Here is an 18,895-nt window from a genome sequence, read left to right on the forward strand (position 1 = left end):
GAAAGTGGGGTTGGCTGCAGTGCTAATGAGAACACATGCTCTTACAAGCTTCATCCACAAAGGGCCTCAGTATAAATGGGAGAGTGTGTCCAGCCTGGGTTTTGTCTTGTCCCTGAAACTTAAGGATAATTGAGGGGACAGGGACTAAGCATGTGTTTCATTCCTATTTAAGAAGCATGTGGAGTCAGGCAAAGTTGAGTTTTAATCTAGGCACCACTCATTATTGGTTGTTTAATTATAGAAGAGTTACTTAGTTCTTCTGATTCTTGGATTCATCGTCAATAAATTGAATGTAAGGTTTTTGTGAGAATTAAATAAGATAACAGAAGTAAAGTGTCTACCACAGTACCTGGCATTTTTTAGGTGCCCAAATTAGTATTCATCACTGCTCCTGTGTTTCCCCTTCATTTACCGAACTTCTTCAGTTTATTCATTCATTCAACAGAATATTGAGCACTTACTGTGTTCCACCCACTGCTGGAAACAGCTTGTTGCTCCTGGTCAGTTGAGTAGCACATTACTCAAGTTCAGTGTAGTAGAAGCAATGACAATGGCATACACGCAGATGAGGCATCCTGTTCAAAGTGGAGAGCCCGGGAAGGCTGCCTGGAGAAGGTGATATTCAAGCTGATTACTTTTAAGTCTGGGGAAAGAGAAGGAAGGACTCCAGGGAGTAGCACTTACAGAGGCATGAAGGTCTGAGATAGCGGGATATGCATGAGGAGCCCCGAGGACGGTATTTTTCAGGCCTACCAGTCCATTTTCATTTCCTGCCCCTTTTCTCCTATCACTTTGATGTTTCTGCTGGATTGCATTGGTAGGTAAAATGTGGATTCCCGAAAGAGGAACTATGTGAGTTGGGACTGTGAATCTGTTGAGTGTATACAACACACACGTGTGTGGTCTTGTAAAGTCCCTGGCGGGCTTTGACTCTTCTCTTGTGTGCGCTTCCCTACCATAAACACACAGAGTGTAACATCCCCTGCACCGTAACTCTGTAGTTGGGACATGGTGAGGTCCATTTTCTGTGTCCTTAATTTGAGGTTATTGGCATCAAAATCTAGTCCTAGAACGTAGGCTGTTTTTAGCCCACTGTTGTATTGAATATTGGCAGTAATCAGTTGTGGTTTAGTACTCTCTCTCCTTTAGAAAGAATCCATGTAGTTTCCTTCGTAGGAAAAGAGGATGACATCATGTGCCTTCTTCAGGCTCTCTGTGCAGAGACGACACCCACAGTTCCTAGAGATATAGACAGAAATCGGGGGTCTTCCTTGGCAGCTAGTCTCATCAAGATACAAGGTCCTCTCCCCATCGAAATGTGTGTTTTAAAAGTAACTTGAACCAAAAAATTCTCTGCTAATTCTTTCTGCCTAGCCATTGCAAAATTGCTTGCTTGGTAAGGATGCCAGGATTCCATTCAGAATTATCCCAGATGAATGACTTCTTATAGAAGAGTCTTGTTTTTTGTCATTTGTGAAAACTGAAGATGGTTTTATGACTTTGATTTAGACAGTAAATGACCGTGCTTAATGGACTGTTTGGAATTCAGAATTACTGGCTGGTTCAGAGGTTTTGCTTTAGAGGAAACATTGAATGAGGGAACGTGTAAGACAGGCCCTCCCCCCTGAGATGAGCCCAAACTGACATCTGAGGTTTGGGGTGATCCTTCTCCTTCTTCCCTTATGTTCTATTCCCTGAACTCTCCTGGCCCATTGTGGCTGCTGGAAATAAGATCACTTTAAGTAAAATAATGTTGGCATCCAGTTCCATTTTGTTTCTTTTTTTTTTTCCCCACCAACATGTGTGATGGGATTTAAGTCCCTATAGCTGGCAAGATGCTTGAAGAGGTGAAATCACTGTCTCAGCTTCCAGGTGAACTCCAGAGGTTGGCAGGGGACTTCTCTGCTTATATCTTGACTTGTCACACTTCGCTATGAAAAGCAGACTACAGTAGGGGCTGCTGAGAGTTGGTCAGGGACGAGTAGATGTAAAATATGTTTCTCTAGTGACCGTTGACCTTTCAGAATTGGTTGGTGAGGAGGAAGATATTGGCTGGTTTCTCTGGCACCCCCAGCCTTGCCTTATTTCAAGCCACACCAGGGTTAGGAGAGAAAAGAAAGCCACTCAGTGAAGTCATGGATGGTGAGACAGCTGTATTGTTCTTTGGAGCGAGAGCAGAGCTCGAGGGAGTGGGGACACATGAGCAGACCCATCAGTAGTCTTAAAACTCCCAGTCCTTGATGAAGCCGGCTTTGATGGCCTGAGGGCAGCAGGAAGACCACTGAAAACATGGTAGGGATCTACTGTTCTTCTCTCGGGGTCCTAAGTGACAGCCACAGCTGGTTGCCCAGGAGGGACAGAGGTGTGGCTCTGTTGCTTAGTTGAGGCCCCCAGTAGCACGGCGTCCATCCTCCTGGAACTGTAACATCCCCAATGGCTTCTCTTCCCTTCAGGCTGACGGATTTCAAGGATGCAGCTGCTACTCCTGGAGGTGCGGGGCACCTTCTCCAATTTGGGCCACGAGGCCATGTGGCCATGATGGGGCCCCTCATGGCCTCAGCGAGAACAGAGCACTACAATATTGGCCTCCACCGGGGAAACAGCTTAAAGCAGAGCGGCCCCTCAGACACGGCGCCTGCCCCGCCACCACCGGAGAAAGCCTCTGAGGGCAGAGCCTGGGCTCAGGCCCATCAGCAGGTGAAGCCAATCTGGAAGCTGGAGAGAAAGCACGTAGGGACGCTTTCAGCAGGGTTGGGCCCCAGCCTCTTGGGTGTCCCATCCCAGCCAGCCTATTTCTTTTGCCCGGGCACTCTGTGTAGCTCGGGGCACTCAGCTGTCATCGCAGGCCACGGCAGCTCCTGCTACCTGCGCTCCCTCCCAGACTTGTTCAGCAGCACGCTGCTGTACCGCCGCTCCAGCCACAGGCACAAACCCTACCAGCAGCTGGAGTCTTTCTGCTTGCGCTCAAGCCTGCCGGAGAAAACACCTTTTTCTCTCCCTCACAAGGGCCTCCCTGTCAGACTCACTGCCAATAAGGCCCCTTCTTTCACGGTGTCCCCCATGGCCCAGCCCATGGCGTCCTCATCCACAGATCGGTACCTCTCACTGGGAGCGGCTGGGGAGAACCCTTCGGGGAAGTGCCTGGCTGCTGCCATCTCAGGGAAGATCCCATCTCCACTCTCCTCCTCCTACAAGCCCATGCTAAATAACAACTCCTTCATGCGGCCAAATAGCACTAAAGTGCCTTTATCGCAGGCCACAGAGGGCCTGAAGCCCGTATCCTCACCCAAGATCCATCTTGTTTCCTGGCATCATTCAGGGGGCACCGGAGACTGTGCACTCCAGCCTGTCGAACACAAGGTACCCAAGAGCAATGGCGCTATCCTAGATGATGCCCTTGCCCCTGGCACCCTCTCTGCCCCTAGCTCCTTAGACACTTTGACCACCAGTGTTGCCTCTCCTCAGTATAACCGGAGTAACTTAGCCACAAGAGCAGAGCCACATCCTTGTGGCCTGGATGGCAACTTTGTTTCTCAGGCTCTGACCAGGGAGGTTAGGTTCACTGAGGCGGTGAGGAAATTGACCGCAAGAGGCTTTGAGAAGAAGCCAAGGCAAGGCTGCCAGTTGGAACAATCTCGTTTCATGAACCCCAGCTTGCAGTGTGAGCTCCTCAACAGGAACCGGCAGTGGAAACCTCCCACCGTAGGCCAGCAGTTCCCCCAGGAGGATGCTGGGGCAAACAGTAGGACCCTGCTCAGCCCCTCGGACACCCTGGAGCTGGACGGTACAGTCTTCTGTACCAAACGCATCAGCATTCACCTCCTTGCCTCACATGCCAGCACGCTCAGCTGCAGCCCTGCCTGTGGATCTGCCATTGACTCCCCACCACCTGGAGAAAACAAAACTCCCGAGCCACCTGCTCCTCCTCAGCCCCTGGGTGTAGCTGATGTGGCCACCCGCCTCTCTTCCATCCACTTGGGCCAACTTGGGAAGGAGGGGCCTACGGAAGCCAGAGGGCCGGACTTCCCTGCCAGGGATATCGGGTAAGTTAGAGAAAGTTTATGATTCATTTAGAGCAGTAGAACATATATGCCGTAATTTGGTGGCACTGAACCTAAGTCTTTGAAGGTTTGGTTTTATTTTTTTGGCTGTCCTGGAATTTTGGTTTTCACTATAGGGCAGAGGTAGACAAACTAGACCAGCATGTGGGCCAAATCTTGGCTGCTGCCTGCTTTTATAAATAAAGTTTTATTGAAACACAGCCTCACACATTCATTCACTGCTAACTGGGGCTACTTTCCTGTTACACACGGGTAGGGGTGCATAGTTACAACAAACTGGCCCACAAAATTGAAAAGATTTACTACCTAGTCCTTTAGAGAAAGAGATTGTTGACCCTGCTTTAGGTTATAACCAGGAAGAAATAATACCAAACATGTTGGGGCCTGTGACTTTTCTTAATTCCAAACTAACTCAGACTCTCATTCCTTGTTTGACAATCATTTCAGAGTTAGGGCATATACAAACTGGGTTCCTTCTCTTGTGCCCTCATACATCTCTGTAACCTTGGTCCACCGAGGCCTTGTTTTGAATTCTCAGAGGTCTAGGCACCCTTGAAATCAATGACCATTCACTAATGGCGTTTCGCATGTAGAATTTTGCACTGAAGTGCTATGAGGGATTTCAGAGAAGATGGGAGACAGAGTGCCTCTCTGCACAATAGGGGCTGTAGAGCTGAAGAGCTGTGACTAGACCTAAGTTCTGAGGCCGAAAGGACTTGTGAGATCTAGGCAAGAGGCAGCAGGTTGGCAAGTGGAGGGAGATGAACACTGGCAGGTGACGAAGGAATGAGAATCTAACTGACTTCTCTCATGGACTGGGCGGGGGCATGATTCTTTCTTATAGTTCAGCTGCAGACCTCCAGCCAGACCTGGGTGAGGCTGAAGATCTAGAAGAAGAGCTAGTAGATGGTTTGGAGGACTGCTGTAGCCATGATGAAAATGAAGAGGAGGAAGGTGAGTAAGGGACTCTCTCCCCTCCAGCTGGGAAGTGGTCACCACCTGAGACGGAGGGGGGCTGACAGTTATATACTGACTGGGACCTTGACTTGCTTTATTACCTACCATCCCCATCTGCTTGTGGGTCTTAGGGTGGTCGTGGTTTCTGGGGAGTTGATTCGCTAGCCCTGCTGCCCACCAGTGTTGTTTTCTTCGTGCTGCTGCCAAGATCACAGAAGGTGGTACAAGGTGGCAGGGTGATGTTCCTGGCTCTTCAGGAAGGCTGAGCCAAGATGTCCCAAGGAAGAGCTGCCTAGGCTTGGTGAGTTTGAGTAGCAGCCTCTCCTAGTCGAACTTCTCTGCTCTCTCCCCTCCAGGAGACTCTGAGTGCTCTTCGTTCAGTGCTGTCTCCACTGGTGAGTCAGTAGCAGTGATCTCTCGGTGAGTACTGTCCATTGTTGGTACAGACTCATTTGCAGTCTCTTTAAGATTATAAAGAGAGAGGCACTTGGGTGGCTCAGTCAGTTGAGTGTCCAGTTCTTGGTTTCAGCTTAGATCATCATTCTCATGGGTCATGGGATCAAGGCCTGTTTTGGACTCTGCACTCAGCAGGGTGTCTGCTTGAAGATTCTCTCCCTCACACACCCTCTACTCGCTCGATATCTCTCTCTTTCAAATGAATAAGTAAATACTTAAAAAAAATTATGAAAAGATTAATCACCTAAGTCATTAATGGCCCTGTTAACTATAACTCATTTTTACCAGATTTTTACATTTGGGACTTTATTTTTCAAACAAGGACCAGTGGAAGGGACCAGAAGCATATTTTACCATTTGGGCTTAAAAATAGGACCATGTTTCTTAGGCTGTGTTTTGGCCTTTAGTTTCCAAGGACCATGTTTCTTAGGCTGTGTTTTGGCCTTTAGTTTCCAAGAAATTGTTCAAGTAAAAAGAAAAGGATTTCAAGAAGTGCTTAGAAGATTGATAAGCAGCCAATGGAGAAACATGATATTTGGCCACCCACATGAGAGTAATTGCCACCTTGCATTATCAGCGTGCCCCACTGTCAGATGCAGTTCTGAGATATGTATGCCCTTCACTGGAGCTTTTTGAAATGCTTCCTTCTGAGGTTAGTGTTATTAGGGGAAATAAGGTTGACATTGACCTTAATAATAAAATTGAATTGAATTGAATAAAATTGAAATTGAATTAAAAATCCTCCAGCTTAAACCTAGATTATTTTCTTGACTACTCTTGGTCGAGTCTGACCAAGATCCATCTCTCACTAGGGAACCAAAAATCCCAGCCTCTTCACATAGGCCCTTCTTTTACAGAAAAAGTGGCTGGAGCCTGTTGCATGACTGAGATGAGGGTTGGGGGAGGGCAAGGAATGCAGGACTGTGAGGAAGTTACTATGAACCAGGGTACGTCATTGTGCTAAAGATCTTTGGAACTTGCCGAAGGGTCATAGATGCCATCTTTCAGGTATTTAACACCCTTCAACATAATCTTTATTGTTCCCCTCACTATTTCCAACCTTGCCTCATTGTATTCTATTAAATACTATAAAGAACCCCACACACACACACCCGCCCAAAGTACTAAACATTAAAGTTTTTTTTTTTTCTTTTTAAAAATAACTTCTGGAAAAACAAAAACAAAATACAAGTATTGACCATTGGTGAGTTTCGTTTTTCACACAAAATAAAACTCTAATTTCAATGAAAAGCTGTACGTGTCAGGGCTTACATACACCTGTCGTACACAGCACTTGGTTGGCTTTTCTCTTGTGTCTGCTGTGTCTCAGCTGAAGTGAAGGGGATCAGGAGCCTTCCGTGCCTTGGTTAGTGTGGACGAGGCAAGCTGCAGCCATGTGCGTGTGATGGTGGCAGTGGCTGCACCAATGTCAGAGCTCTAAACCAGTGAGGGGAGAGAGCTCTTTGGAAAGTGAAGAGACACTTCCTAGGTCTTTCTAGACATTTTCTAGGTCTTTCTTTGAGGGTGGATAGAAATCCTGTCATAGGTACGTTGAGTCTGGTGCCTCAGTTCTGTTACTTTGAGCACAGTAACCTGTCCTCCTTCCAAAAAACAAAGGTACATCTGAATGTTGACTCAGGACCTCTGCTGTCCATAAGAGAAGGACATTTAACATGTGATTGACTTGGAGTCTCACCTTTTCCATACTTACCAGTGCTCTAGGTTTGTCTTGAGACCTACTTGGAGACAGCTGCCCAACCCTTCACCTTACCTTTCTAACAAAATTCACAAAAGGTATTTGCTTATACTTTGTTTGTTGGTTAATGTAGCTCTTACAAGATGTACAGACTTTCTTTTCTATTTAAGGCTTAAAACATGGATGTTCAGTCAGATGGAGGTCGAGGAATTCCAAACTACTTCACATTTTAAAGATCACTAAAATCAAATACTTTTGGATTGTTAAAGTCATTTTTTCCGAAATTGTGAGAGATTTATGTATTTTATTATAGAAAAGTTGACAATTACAGAGAAGTCATTGAAAACACTATCTCTGTTTCTCTACCTAGTTTATTGCCTTTCCTGTTTCATATTCTTTTTTCTAAGAATCACTTAATTTTAGAACTGGGGGTCATTAAGTCCAGTCTCTTTTTTCAGATGTGGATAATTAGGACCAGAGAAGTATTATGGGGTCATAGTTTCTAACACTGCTAGACCAGAAGCCAGGCCTCTTGAAGATGATAGATAGGTCCAGTACTCTTGAGAGGCAGCGAAAAAAGATTTTCCGCCCTTTTTTTTTAATTAAACTTTTTTTTTTTTTTAAGATTTTATTTATTTATTCATGAGAGACACAGAGCGAGACACAGGCAGAGACACAGGCAGAGGGAGAAGCAGGCCCCATGCAGGGAGCCTGACATGGGACTCGATCCCAGGATCATGCCTTGGACTGAAGGTGGCGCTAAACCGATGAGCCACACGGGCTGCCCTAAAATTAAACTTTTGATTTTGAGACATTATAGATTTACATGTAGTTGTGAGAAATAATACAGAGATCCCCTAAACTTTTTACTCAGTGTCCCCCAGTGGTGACATCTGGCAAAACCACCACTTCCCTCCTGACTATTCCCTCCTTGATGTTTGGCAACTACTAATTTGTTATATAATTTAGTCATTTCAAGAATATTATACGAATAGAATGATAGCCATATGTAACTTTTAGGGATGGGCTTTTTTTTTTTTTTTTTTTTTTTACCGTGTATTCACTGCAGATTTATCCAGGTTGTTGCGTGCATCAAGGTTCTTCATCCCTTTTTATTTCAGAGCAGTGTTATATGGTGTGGATGTACCACAGTACATTTAGCTGTTGAAGGATATTTGGGTTACTTCCAGATTGGGCTTTTGTGAATAAGGCTGCTGTAAGTCATCATGTCCATATATTTTTAAAATTAAAAAAATTTTTTTAAATAACTTCTACATCCAGCGTGGGGCTTGAACTCATGACCCTGAAATTAAGAGTTATAAGCTCTACCAACGGAGCCAACCAGGAGTGGTGTTTTGTTTTGTTTTGTTTTTTTAATTTATCTACGATAATCACACATAGAGAGAGAGGCAGAGACACAGGCAGAGGGAGAAGCAGGCTCCATGCACCGGGAGCCCGACGTGGGATTCGATCCCGGGTCTCCAGGATCGCGCCCTGGGCCAAAGGCAGGCGCCAAACCGCTGCGCCACCCAGGGATCCCAGGAGTGTTTTTTTAAGATTTATGTATGTATGTATGTATGTGCAACAGGCAGAGGACCACAGGGGAATGGGTGAGGGGGAAAGAGTTCCAAGCAGACTCCACACTGAGTGCGGACCCTGATGCAGGGCTGAATCTCACAACCCTGAGATCATGGCCTAGTTACTGACTGAGCCACCCAGGTGCCCTGCCTGTTTTTTGTTTTTTGTTTTTTGAGAAACTTCCAAAACAGTTTTCCAGAGTGGCTATACCATTTTACATTCCTATTTTGTCTTTGTTTCTGAATCTTCCCTCATTCTCCTTGATTTTCAACAATCTTAAATTCTAATACTCCATAAATTAAAAGTCTTTGAAATAAAATATTTTGGAATGAGGAATTAAGAGTTGAATTCATTGGAATTATTTAACTGAAAATTAGTATTTAACCTGACCCAACAGCATTCTTTAAAAATCTTTGATATTTTATTTAAATAATAATAATAATTAAAAAACCTTTGGTATTTAAAACACTGAAATGTTTTCCATACTAGTGCCTATTTCTGTTGTGCTGCAAAATAACAGGCAGAATGGCTCTTTATAAGCTAAAGATTAATCTTTAAATACTAATCTTTGTAGATCATAACTGCTCCGTAAAGAGAGTAATAACTCTTTTCTCCTTTGCCAGTGCTATTTAAAGAAATGGTTGGGTCTCTTCACTTGTACTGGAGACGGAGTTGAGATGTCCATTTTTTAGAGATCCCTTGAGCTAGTCTTGGCCACGCCATCATTGGAGCAACAGTAGGGACTCCATGGCCTATTGCCCCAAATTCCCAGATCTGTGTTACCACAGTGTTACATAAAAAACCCATGTCACAAATCATTTCCAAATCGGAGAGGAGCATTAATCATCTGCATATCTTCAGATTAACCTAAATATAAAATGATTTGGAAGGATCACTTTCTTTTCCTTCTGTTGCTTTTTTTCCTTTTTCTTTTTAAAACCTTCTGTACGTCTTTGGTCTTTTCTGCTCTTCCTTCTTTTTAATTATCCATACCTTTGTTTTCTCTTCTCTTTGTTCAGTCACACACCTGCTCTCAGAACCGCTCTTTTCCAGGGGCTTCCCCCACCTGTGGCTTCTCACCAGAAATGTTGAGCTATATCACAGAAGGAGGTATTGGGAAATCTGGTCTGTAGGTGACATTTAATGGAGTTTATATGGATTACTGTTTGTGAAATAATCACCAAGTACTTGTCTTTGTAGAATCACGATGTAGAAGACAGCACCCCGAAAAAAAATGACCTAGTAACAGCACTGGAGGGCTGTGGCCTCCTCTTTCTCTTCCACACATCTGTCTGTCTTGCATCCTAGGAGCTGTGCAGAGATTCTGACCAAACCCCTCTCCAGTGAGAAAGTGGTCCGACCAGCGCTCATCTACAGCCTCTTTCCCAACGTGCCCCCTACCATCTATTTTGGCACCCGGGATGAGAGAGGTAAACCTGGCCAAGTGTCTAAGCCCAGGAGTGCCCCCAGGAGAAGGATGCTGGCGAAGTTGGGAAGAAGTGGCAGTAGAGTGGAAGGGGCTTTCCAGAATGGCCCTTTTGGTATTCACTGTCATCCTTCTGCCTCCTTCATAGTTCACCAGTCCAATATAGGAGACTTTTCCTTGTCTTTCCCTGAGCTGACCCTTGTCAGCCCCATAATCTCATGCTGCATTCTTGCCCTCTAACCTTGTCTCTTCTGCCTTTTAACCTCCCTCCTCTCAGTGTTCCTTCCTCAGTCCCATGCAGCGCCCTTTTTTCCCACTAAGAAAACTGGGACTCCTTTGAAATTCTGGCCTAGAACAATCCTTAGTGACTTGTCTGCCTAGTGACTTGTCTTGCCTAGGATGCCAAGCTCCTGCGCAACAATGCCACCTTTCCTCTTCTAACCCAGACTCTCCTGCTCTCCCCCCCCCCCCACCATTTCCTTTCCCCAGTGGAGAAACTTCCCTGGGAGCAGAGGAAGCTGCTCCGGTGGAAGATGAGCACAGTGACTCCCAACATTGTCAAGCAGACCATTGGACGGTCCCACTTCAAAATCAGCAAGAGTGAGTCACCTGCCTTACTTCGATCCTGTCCTCTGCCCCAGTGGATGGGCTCTGGGCAGGAGGAGACCCTAGATACCTCCTGCTGTGTGGGGATCCTGTTCTGGAGTTTCCACTTAATAGGAAGACGTAGCTGAACTCTCTCTGGGCTGGAGCCTGTTCCTCAAAATTAGAAGACAAAGAGCTGTTGTTCTCTTCCTGACCCTAGGGTTTCATGTCGGACAGCTCCATGGTGACTTTTAGAACACTAGGAGCTGAGCCCAGGCCCAGTGGTATTTCTGGGGCCCCTAGGTCTCTCTGTCCTGAAGTCTGAGCTGCTAGCAGGACTGACTCCGTGATGTGCCTTCTGCAGGAAATGACGACTGGCTGGGCTGCTGGGGTCACCATATGAAGTCTCCTAGTTTCCGATCCATTCGGGAGCATCAGAAGGTAGGGGTCCTTTGTGGGGAACTCTTCCCCTGGACTTTGGACTAGGCAGGAGGAGGTTGGTGTGGGCAGTAGGGAAAGAGGAGGATGACTGTGGAGAAGCCAGGAAGGTGTGCAGAGTGGAGGTGGTGCGAGAGGAGGGGGCAGTGGGGCCCTTGTGGATCACGTACCTCTAGCAGCGCAGTGGCAGTGCTCCAGGCTCCCCAAAGACCCGTTCCCCTCTGATGTGTCTTGAGATGTGGCATCTGTTTCTTTGAATTGTGCTTCTCCTGTGACTACTGTGCATTGCCTCCGTGCCTCCAAGCTGGATATGCATAAAGAGGACTCTGGTCTCATGTTGCAGCAAAGGAGTCCCTGTCCCCAGACACTAATGAAGTCCAGATGCCTTCCTGTCTTTGCCCTGCAGCTGTCACGGCAAAAGACTTCAAACAGCTTTTTCTTTGCTCTTAAGGGAAATATCATGTCTGACTTAATCACTGTTCTTTGGCTGTGAACTGTCAGTTTCTTGGGGTCACTACAGTTTGGTGTATTTTATTTGTTTTAATCATCTTTTGGTGAGTGCTCAGAGTACTACTAATAGATGATGATGGTAAGATGGATCAAGAGCTCATGATGTTGCTGAGAAAGTTGGAAAGGCACTGTGAATCTTGCTCTCTCCCTCCTGGCCTCACCCAAGCTCTCTCCCTGCTCTCACCCTTTGTCCCTTCTGTAGCTAAACCACTTCCCAGGTTCCTTCCAGATTGGACGAAAGGACCGACTGTGGCGGAACCTGTCTCGCATGCAGAGCCGCTTTGGCAAGAAGGAGTTCAGCTTCTTCCCCCAGTCCTTCATCCTGCCCCAGGATGCCAAGCTCCTGCGCAAAGCCTGGGAGAGCGGCAGCCGCCAGAAGTGGATTGTTAAGCCTGTAAGTGGATCCCAGTGGGTTGGGGCCGTGGTCTGAGAGTGGGAACAATGCGTATTGGGCCAGCAGCAAATCTCAGCTCCTTTCCACTTGACTTCTAGCCAGCGTCAGCCCGGGGCATTGGCATCCAGGTCATTCACAAGTGGAGTCAGCTCCCCAAGCGAAGGCCCCTCCTGGTACAGAGGTGAGCCTGTCTCCAGCTCTCATCCCACTGCTCATTTTCCTGTGGCCTCAGCCTGGAAGTTCTCTTTTTAGAGTGTTCTTCTGCCCTTTACCCTCCCAGCCATTGACCTCCTTCAGCAGCTGTTTGAAGGTCTTTATCTCTCAGACTGCTCACTTGCTGGCTTTTGCTATTTTACCCACTGAGCCCTGTCTCATCGAGCATGTCCCTAAAGCTGACCTTTCCCTATTTAGGTATCTACACAAACCCTACCTCATCAGTGGCAGCAAGTTCGATCTGCGAATCTATGTTTACGTCACCTCCTATGATCCCCTCCGGATTTACCTCTTTTCAGATGGACTCGTCCGCTTTGCCAGTTGCAAGTACGTGATAGTGGTGATTGCAAGTACGTGATAGTGGTGAGGCTCACCCTGATGGCTCTGGGTTTTGTTTTCCTGAAAGAGCGAGAAACTGGAGGATGCCAAGCAGAATAAAAGCACATTTTGGTGGGTTTTGTTGGCAAAGGAAAAGGAGGGGTGTTTCCGGAAAACCCGATCTTCCTTTCCTCTTCTGTGTCTCCTTTTACGTAGAACACCACTTCACTTCTAAACTTCCAGTCACCAAATGTGTGGGGCTTTTCCCCACATGAAGCAGTTCTCTGGAGTACCAGCTGGGTATCCTGCATTGTCTACCAGCGTTACCCTAGCACTGTCTACCCCCTGGGTGTGTGGTCCCACAGGTCAGGGCTCAGTCTCACAAGGTTGCCCCTTCCTCCTGCTTCAGATGCCAGTCCCAAGTCCAGGTGCCACCTCAGCTCCTTGCCTGGTCAGCTATAAGTCAGAGGTTCCTGGGACCCCCTTGTTAGGCTCCATTAATTTGCTGGAGCAGCTCATCATAAAAGGAGATGGTAAGTTTGGTTACAGGCGAACAACCAAGTGGAAGAGAACAGGGTAAAGTGTCAGAAGAGACAATGCACAGAGCAATGTGTGTGGGAAGGGGCGCAGGGGCTCCCTGCTCTCTCTGGACACCACTGTCCTAGCATATACCACATGTTCACCCACCCAGAACATGAGCCCCATACTTTTGGGATTTTAAGGAGACTTCATCATGTGGGCATGTTGCTTGGTAATTCTGTTTTTAGCCCTTCTCCCTCTTTTTTTTTTTTTTTAAATTTTTTTTATTTATTTATGATAGGCACACAGTGAGAGAGAGAGGCAGAGACACAGGCAGAGGGAGAAGCAGGCTCCATGCACCGGGAGCCCAACGTGGGACTCGATCCCGGGTCTCCAGGATCGCGCCCTGGGCCAAAGGCAGGCGCTAAACCACTGCGCCACCCAGGGATCCCAGCCCTTCTCCCTCTTAAGGGTGGGGGCAGGGTTGAAAATTCCAGGCTTCAAATCATGGCCTGGTCTTTCTAGCCATCAGACCTTCTCCAGGAACCCATCCGGAGTCACCTCATTAGAACACAAGACACTCCTATCACCCAGGAAATGACAAGGGTTTCAGGAATTGGAGTCAAACACCAAATATTAGTCAAATGATGTTCTTAGTGCTCTCTCACTGAGGAAGTTATAAGGGATTTAGGAGCTCTGTGCCAAGAACCAGGGGCAGACACACACGTGTTAAGTTTCTTATTATAAATCGAATTGTCACATGGGGAATAGGAAGTGAGAAGTTCCTCTACCTCGCTGAATGTGGGGTGCGTCTTCTTGCCAGAGGTGGGATGGAGGAGATGAGTCCCACATATCTTGCCCCACGCTTCTCTTCCACTTGGCTGTTCATCTGTATCCTTTATCATATCCTTTGATAAGATGCTAGTAAACATAAGTAAACTTTTCCTGAGTTTTGTGAGCTGCTCAGGATAAAGGAGCTGTGCTGTTCTAGAAACCTTGCCAACAGATATACTGCTCTGGCTCTTGTGCATCTGAAAAGATTGGTCTACTTGGCCTTTATCTCTTCGGGATTTGGGAAAATGTTTCAGCCTTTGTCCACCTGCCGTGTCTCCCTGTCTCACCTCTGCCTTTCTCCTCACTTGCAGGTATTCCCCTTCCATGAAGAGCCTCAGCAACAAGTTCATGCACCTGACCAACTACAGTGTCAATAAAAAGAATGCCGAGTACCAGGCCAATGCAGATGAAACGGCCTGCCAGGGCCACAAATGGTACCCAGGCTGGGTCCCCATTGAGCGGAGGCCTGGAGGCACACAGGGTTTTGGGCTTTGGGGAGCTTTGGGGGCATGGTCAGTGGAGGACTGGTGGAAAACCCAAAGGTTGCATAAGCCCTGGGCAGCTCAGAAGCAGTCTACTTCCATCCATACTTCTCTCTTTCTTAATTTAAAATCTAAGAAGAGACATGGAGAAAATTACTTTGGTCCTCTTACTCCTTTTTCTTTTCTTCATAACCCATTCATAGAATATAACTCCAGATACCCCCCTCCCCTCCCCCCTGTTTTGCAGGGCGCTGAAGGCTTTGTGGAACTACCTGAGCCAGAAGGGAGTCAATAGTGATGCCATCTGGGAGAAGATAAAGGACGTTGTTGTCAAAACCATCATCTCGTGAGTCACACTGCCACCCTGGCTGTGGGGCTTGCCACTGGACCCCCTTTTCTCATGGGCCTCCACACTGCTGTGCCCCAGACGTTGACTACACTGTGTGTCAGTTTCTGAGAACAGGGAGTAGGATGGAGTGGCTAGAACTCTGCTCTTCTACTGAACTTCCTCTCCAAAAGCTGGCTCCAGATCAGAGGCATCTCTTGGGAGCTGTTTCTGTTCTTCCATCTCTGGGCAACTCCCTTGCCAGGGCAGCTCTAGGTGGGTCCCTCTGGGAAGATCTGAGCTGAATACTTGGTCTTCCCTGTGACCAGGTCAGAGCCCTATGTGACCAGCCTACTGAAGATGTACGTGCGGCGGCCATACAGCTGCCATGAGCTCTTTGGCTTTGACATCATGCTGGACGAGAACCTCAAGCCCTGGGTCCTGGAAGTCAACATTTCCCCGAGGTAACTGGGCTTCTCACGGTGCTCATGGTAGAGCCTCTTTCCCTTCTAATGTTGCAACTTGATCCCTCCTGCATGCTTTTCCCTGGCTGGCAAATGAAAGCCTTAGGAACCACCCTGGGTGAGGTTATTCATGGTCTGTGGGGCAAGAAGTCCCCATGCTGGTGCTCAGGAGCCCAGAAGGCAGGCTGTTCACAGGGCTGGCGCTGACTTTGGGCGCATAGCCGGAAACAGTTTGACTCCTCCCTGTACCCTTTCCCCAAAGCCTCCACTCCAACTCTCCGCTGGACATCAGCATCAAAGGCCAGATGATCCGTGACCTTCTGAACCTGGCAGGCTTTGTTCTGCCCACCGCAGAGGATATCGTTTCCAGCTCTGGCAGCTCCAGCAGCTCCAGTGCCAGGTTAGCCTCCTCACTTGGCTGTGGCTGGGCAGACAGTGCAAACGGCCCCATGGGGACTGTGGGAAGGAGCGGTGCAGGGGTGCCCTCTCCTCCGTCTCGTGCTGCTTGGTCTGACCCCATGGTCTTCCCACACACCTCTCCCACGTCAGTGCTTCTTAAAAGTGTTGCTGGTGATACTGCTTCCAAGTCAGGAATCTCTACAGGGCCAGGGAATCAGCTTTTAACTCCTCACAGGGACATTTGAGGCCCCAGCCTCCTTTTCCCAGACGCCCTCTTCTCTACTGCTCCTGTGCTCTGACAGACCAGTCGCTCCTAGAACCTCAAAATTGAAAGGCTCAGTGAGTTGAGTCTTTTCTCTGAAGTGGGTATGGTTTCACTGTCCCTCCATAGTGTCCCCTTCTCTGCTCATGAGCTTTTTTCCTCCTGAAATTCTCTTGCATCAGACCTCCCTGTTGTGACCTTATCCTGCCATGAGAACCTAGTTGAAGGCAGCATGTTCATGAAGCCAGCTCCCTGTGGGCTCTCCGTACTGTAGCCCCAAACCTCTTGGAACCACTGCTGAGGAAAGGGAACTAATTTTTAGTCGGTACCTACTGTATGTAAGGAGGCACCTGTAACATCTCCCCCTCAACCATGTGAGGTTGGTACTAGTATCCTCAGTTTACAGATGAGGAAAGTGGAAATCACTGGAATTAGGTAGCTCACCCATGGTTATTCAGCTACAGAGTGGTAAAGCTGGGAATCCAATCCTGATTTTCTGGGAATAAAACTTGCTTTCCCCACCATGCCTCGTAGACTCCTGTGTGGCTGTGCTGTGGTTGTTATTTGACACCTGCCATCTGTGAGTTCTTTGGAGGCCACGTACATGTCTCTCAGCAGCAATCATAGTGATGTGGATGAAGAAACTGGGCAGGGAGTTCGTAATGTGCCCAGGGTCACACAGCCAGTGCTGAGCTAAATGAAAACTGATGTATGCAGCGATTATTTCAGGGTCTTTTTTTTTTTTTTTTAACCACTGAAATGCAACCCAGTGAAGGTACCTTAAACTCTTTGAGTTCTCCCATGGTACTTGATCTTTGATGCTCAGACAGGTTACTTGAGTAGAGTACGTTACAGTCTGATCTACACTCAAGTAACAAACATCTGTCAAAACTTCTTTGTCTTCTCTTGAGATGGGGGTGACTCCCTCCAACAAACCATTTAACCTTGGTTCCCCAGTGAGTCCGTGGCCCCAACTAAGAATGTCTTTCTCCTCCAGCCAAGCTAGGGGCCCTGGGCTGGACCCTCTCTCCACATGTCCCCAGGATGTGAAGCTGTTGACCTTACCCTCACCTTCTTTTCCATCCACTGCACTAGCTTGCCCAGCTCCCCCAAGGATAAATGTCGAATGGCTCCGGAGCATTTCACCGCACAGAAGATGAAGAAGGCCTATTATCTGACCCAGAAAATTCCCGATCAGGTAGGAGATTACCCTCCGCCCCCAAATGCCAACAGAAAGTTCCCTTGGTTAAACAAACATCTGGGAGCCCAAAGCAAGCGGATTTTTTTCTCTCGCTCTAAAACGGCTTCCTGGGGATCCCTGGGTGGTGCAGCGATTTAGCGCCTGCCTTTGGCCCAGGGCGCGATCCTGGAGACCCGGGATCGAATCCCACGTCAGGCTCCTGGTGCATGGAGCCTGCTTCTCCCTCTGCCTATGTCTCTGCCTCTCTCTCTCTCTCTCTCTCTCTCTGTGTGACTATCATAAATAAATAAAAAAATTTTAAAAATAAATAAATAAATAAATAAAACGACTTCCTAACGCAGCTCTGTGATCCCTCAGTGTGCAGGGATCTGCGGGCTCCGTGTTGCTCCAGGAGAGGGTTGCTGGCCTTTGTCCCACGGTCAGCTGCTGCTCTCAGCAAAATGCTCTACTTGTTATCAGAGCTGTAGACCCTTCGGGTTTCTTCCCTTGAGGTACAGTGAGCCCCAGGGACGCCTGATGACTTTTTGCAGCAAATGAGAATAGTAGACCAAAGGCTGCTGCCAAATCTCAGCTGCAAATTCTGATCTTGACTCCATCCAGCAGACCTCTTAAAACCTCTGGGCTCCAGGGGCCCCTACCCAGACTAAGACTATCTTCTCCGGACAGCAGAACAGACAAGGTCCCCAGCCGGACTCACTAGTCGGCCTTTGCTGTTCCCTTTGGGAGTCCTGGAGCCCGAGAACCTCAGAGCCATGCATGCTGTCCCCCAGCTTCTTAATTCTCTATCTCCAGCCCACACTCTCTGTCACACCCTCTTCCTTTCCATTTTTGGGCCTTAGGACTTCTATGCATCTGTGCTGGATGTCCTGACACCAGATGATGTTCGGATTCTGGTTGAGATGGAGGATGAGTTTTCTCGCCGTGGTCAATTTGAACGAATTTTTCCTTCTCGAATCTCTTCTCGCTATCTCCGCTTTTTTGAGCAGCCACGATACTTCAACATTCTCACCACCCAATGGGAACAGAAGTACCATGGCAACAAGCTCAAAGGTGATGTGTCCTCCTTGCCCACAGGAGGCCGTGTTTAGTGAGTGATTAAAGAAATGAGCCTCCCTGATAAGAAGAATTGAGCAGTTGATTCTACCCTCTTAAGTCCCACCCCTGCTAATCTTGTCCTAGGAGTAGATCTGCTTCGGAGTTGGTGCTACAAAGGGTTCCACACAGGAGCCATCTGTGATTCTGCTCCAATGGTGAGTGATACTATTTTGGGGGGTGGGGGTGGGGGGACTCCAGTCCGCCTCAGTCCCTCCTCCACCATAGGAGTGCAGCATGGAATGGATGTAGATCCAGACCCTCTCACCTTCTCCCCTAGACCCTTTCTCTGTGTCTCGTGACCCTTTCCTTTCAAGGGAATAATGGCCTCCAGGATCCCCTGGGTGCCTTTTTTCCAAAGGTCAACGAGTGCTTGGTAGTCTCAACTTCTTGTCTGAATCTGGAGAGAATGGGGATTTTTGTCCCAGATGGGCCCGTGCCTGAAGGGTAGGGAAGAGGAGAGCCCCATGATCACTCAGAGGTAGAGCCAGAAGAGAGTCCCAAGACCCTAGACACTCCCGCCTGACTTTGCCTTAGCCCTTTTGGCCTCATTGCTTCCTTTGCTTTTAGTGGTCTCTCCCAGCATCACTTCTGACCATCCCAAAGGGTGACGTGGGACTCAGCGCTTTCCCCAAACTAGAGAGTGGCAAGCTGGGGTGAGTGCTCTCTGGGCAAGGGAAGGGTG

At 47.8% G+C, this 18,895-nt stretch overlaps 1 protein-coding gene across 4 annotated transcripts in view; it reads left to right on the top strand.

Moving 5' to 3' along the window:
- Nucleotides 1–18,895, top strand: part of TTLL4 (tubulin tyrosine ligase like 4) — a 42,097-nt gene that overhangs the window by 16,939 nt on the left and 6,263 nt on the right. For 3 of the 4 annotated variants that reach the window (XM_055345615.1, XM_055345616.1, XM_055345617.1), the window contains exons 2-18: nucleotides 2,454–4,043; nucleotides 4,906–5,015; nucleotides 5,375–5,438; nucleotides 10,057–10,178; nucleotides 10,664–10,774; nucleotides 11,124–11,200; nucleotides 11,910–12,101; nucleotides 12,200–12,282; nucleotides 12,513–12,641; nucleotides 14,297–14,419; nucleotides 14,715–14,813; nucleotides 15,122–15,256; nucleotides 15,519–15,656; nucleotides 17,013–17,115; nucleotides 17,958–18,168; nucleotides 18,298–18,368; nucleotides 18,781–18,866. In XM_055345615.1, the coding sequence (XP_055201590.1) occupies nucleotides 2,536–4,043; nucleotides 4,906–5,015; nucleotides 5,375–5,438; nucleotides 10,057–10,178; nucleotides 10,664–10,774; nucleotides 11,124–11,200; nucleotides 11,910–12,101; nucleotides 12,200–12,282; nucleotides 12,513–12,641; nucleotides 14,297–14,419; nucleotides 14,715–14,813; nucleotides 15,122–15,256; nucleotides 15,519–15,656; nucleotides 17,013–17,115; nucleotides 17,958–18,168; nucleotides 18,298–18,368; nucleotides 18,781–18,866 (3,362 nt within the window). In that variant the 5' untranslated portion in view covers nucleotides 2,454–2,535. Of the gene's footprint in view, nucleotides 1–2,453; nucleotides 4,044–4,905; nucleotides 5,016–5,374; nucleotides 5,439–10,056; nucleotides 10,179–10,663; nucleotides 10,775–11,123; nucleotides 11,201–11,909; nucleotides 12,102–12,199; nucleotides 12,283–12,512; nucleotides 12,642–14,296; nucleotides 14,420–14,714; nucleotides 14,814–15,121; nucleotides 15,257–15,518; nucleotides 15,657–17,012; nucleotides 17,116–17,957; nucleotides 18,369–18,780; nucleotides 18,867–18,895 lie in introns of those variants that run through there. The other variant, XR_008667032.1, reaches the window with a different exon arrangement.

The sequence above is a fragment of the Nyctereutes procyonoides genome, unplaced genomic scaffold (genome assembly GCF_905146905.1).
Source record: "Nyctereutes procyonoides isolate TBG_1078 unplaced genomic scaffold, NYPRO_anot_genome, whole genome shotgun sequence".
Taxonomy (NCBI): Eukaryota; Metazoa; Chordata; class Mammalia; order Carnivora; family Canidae; genus Nyctereutes; species Nyctereutes procyonoides.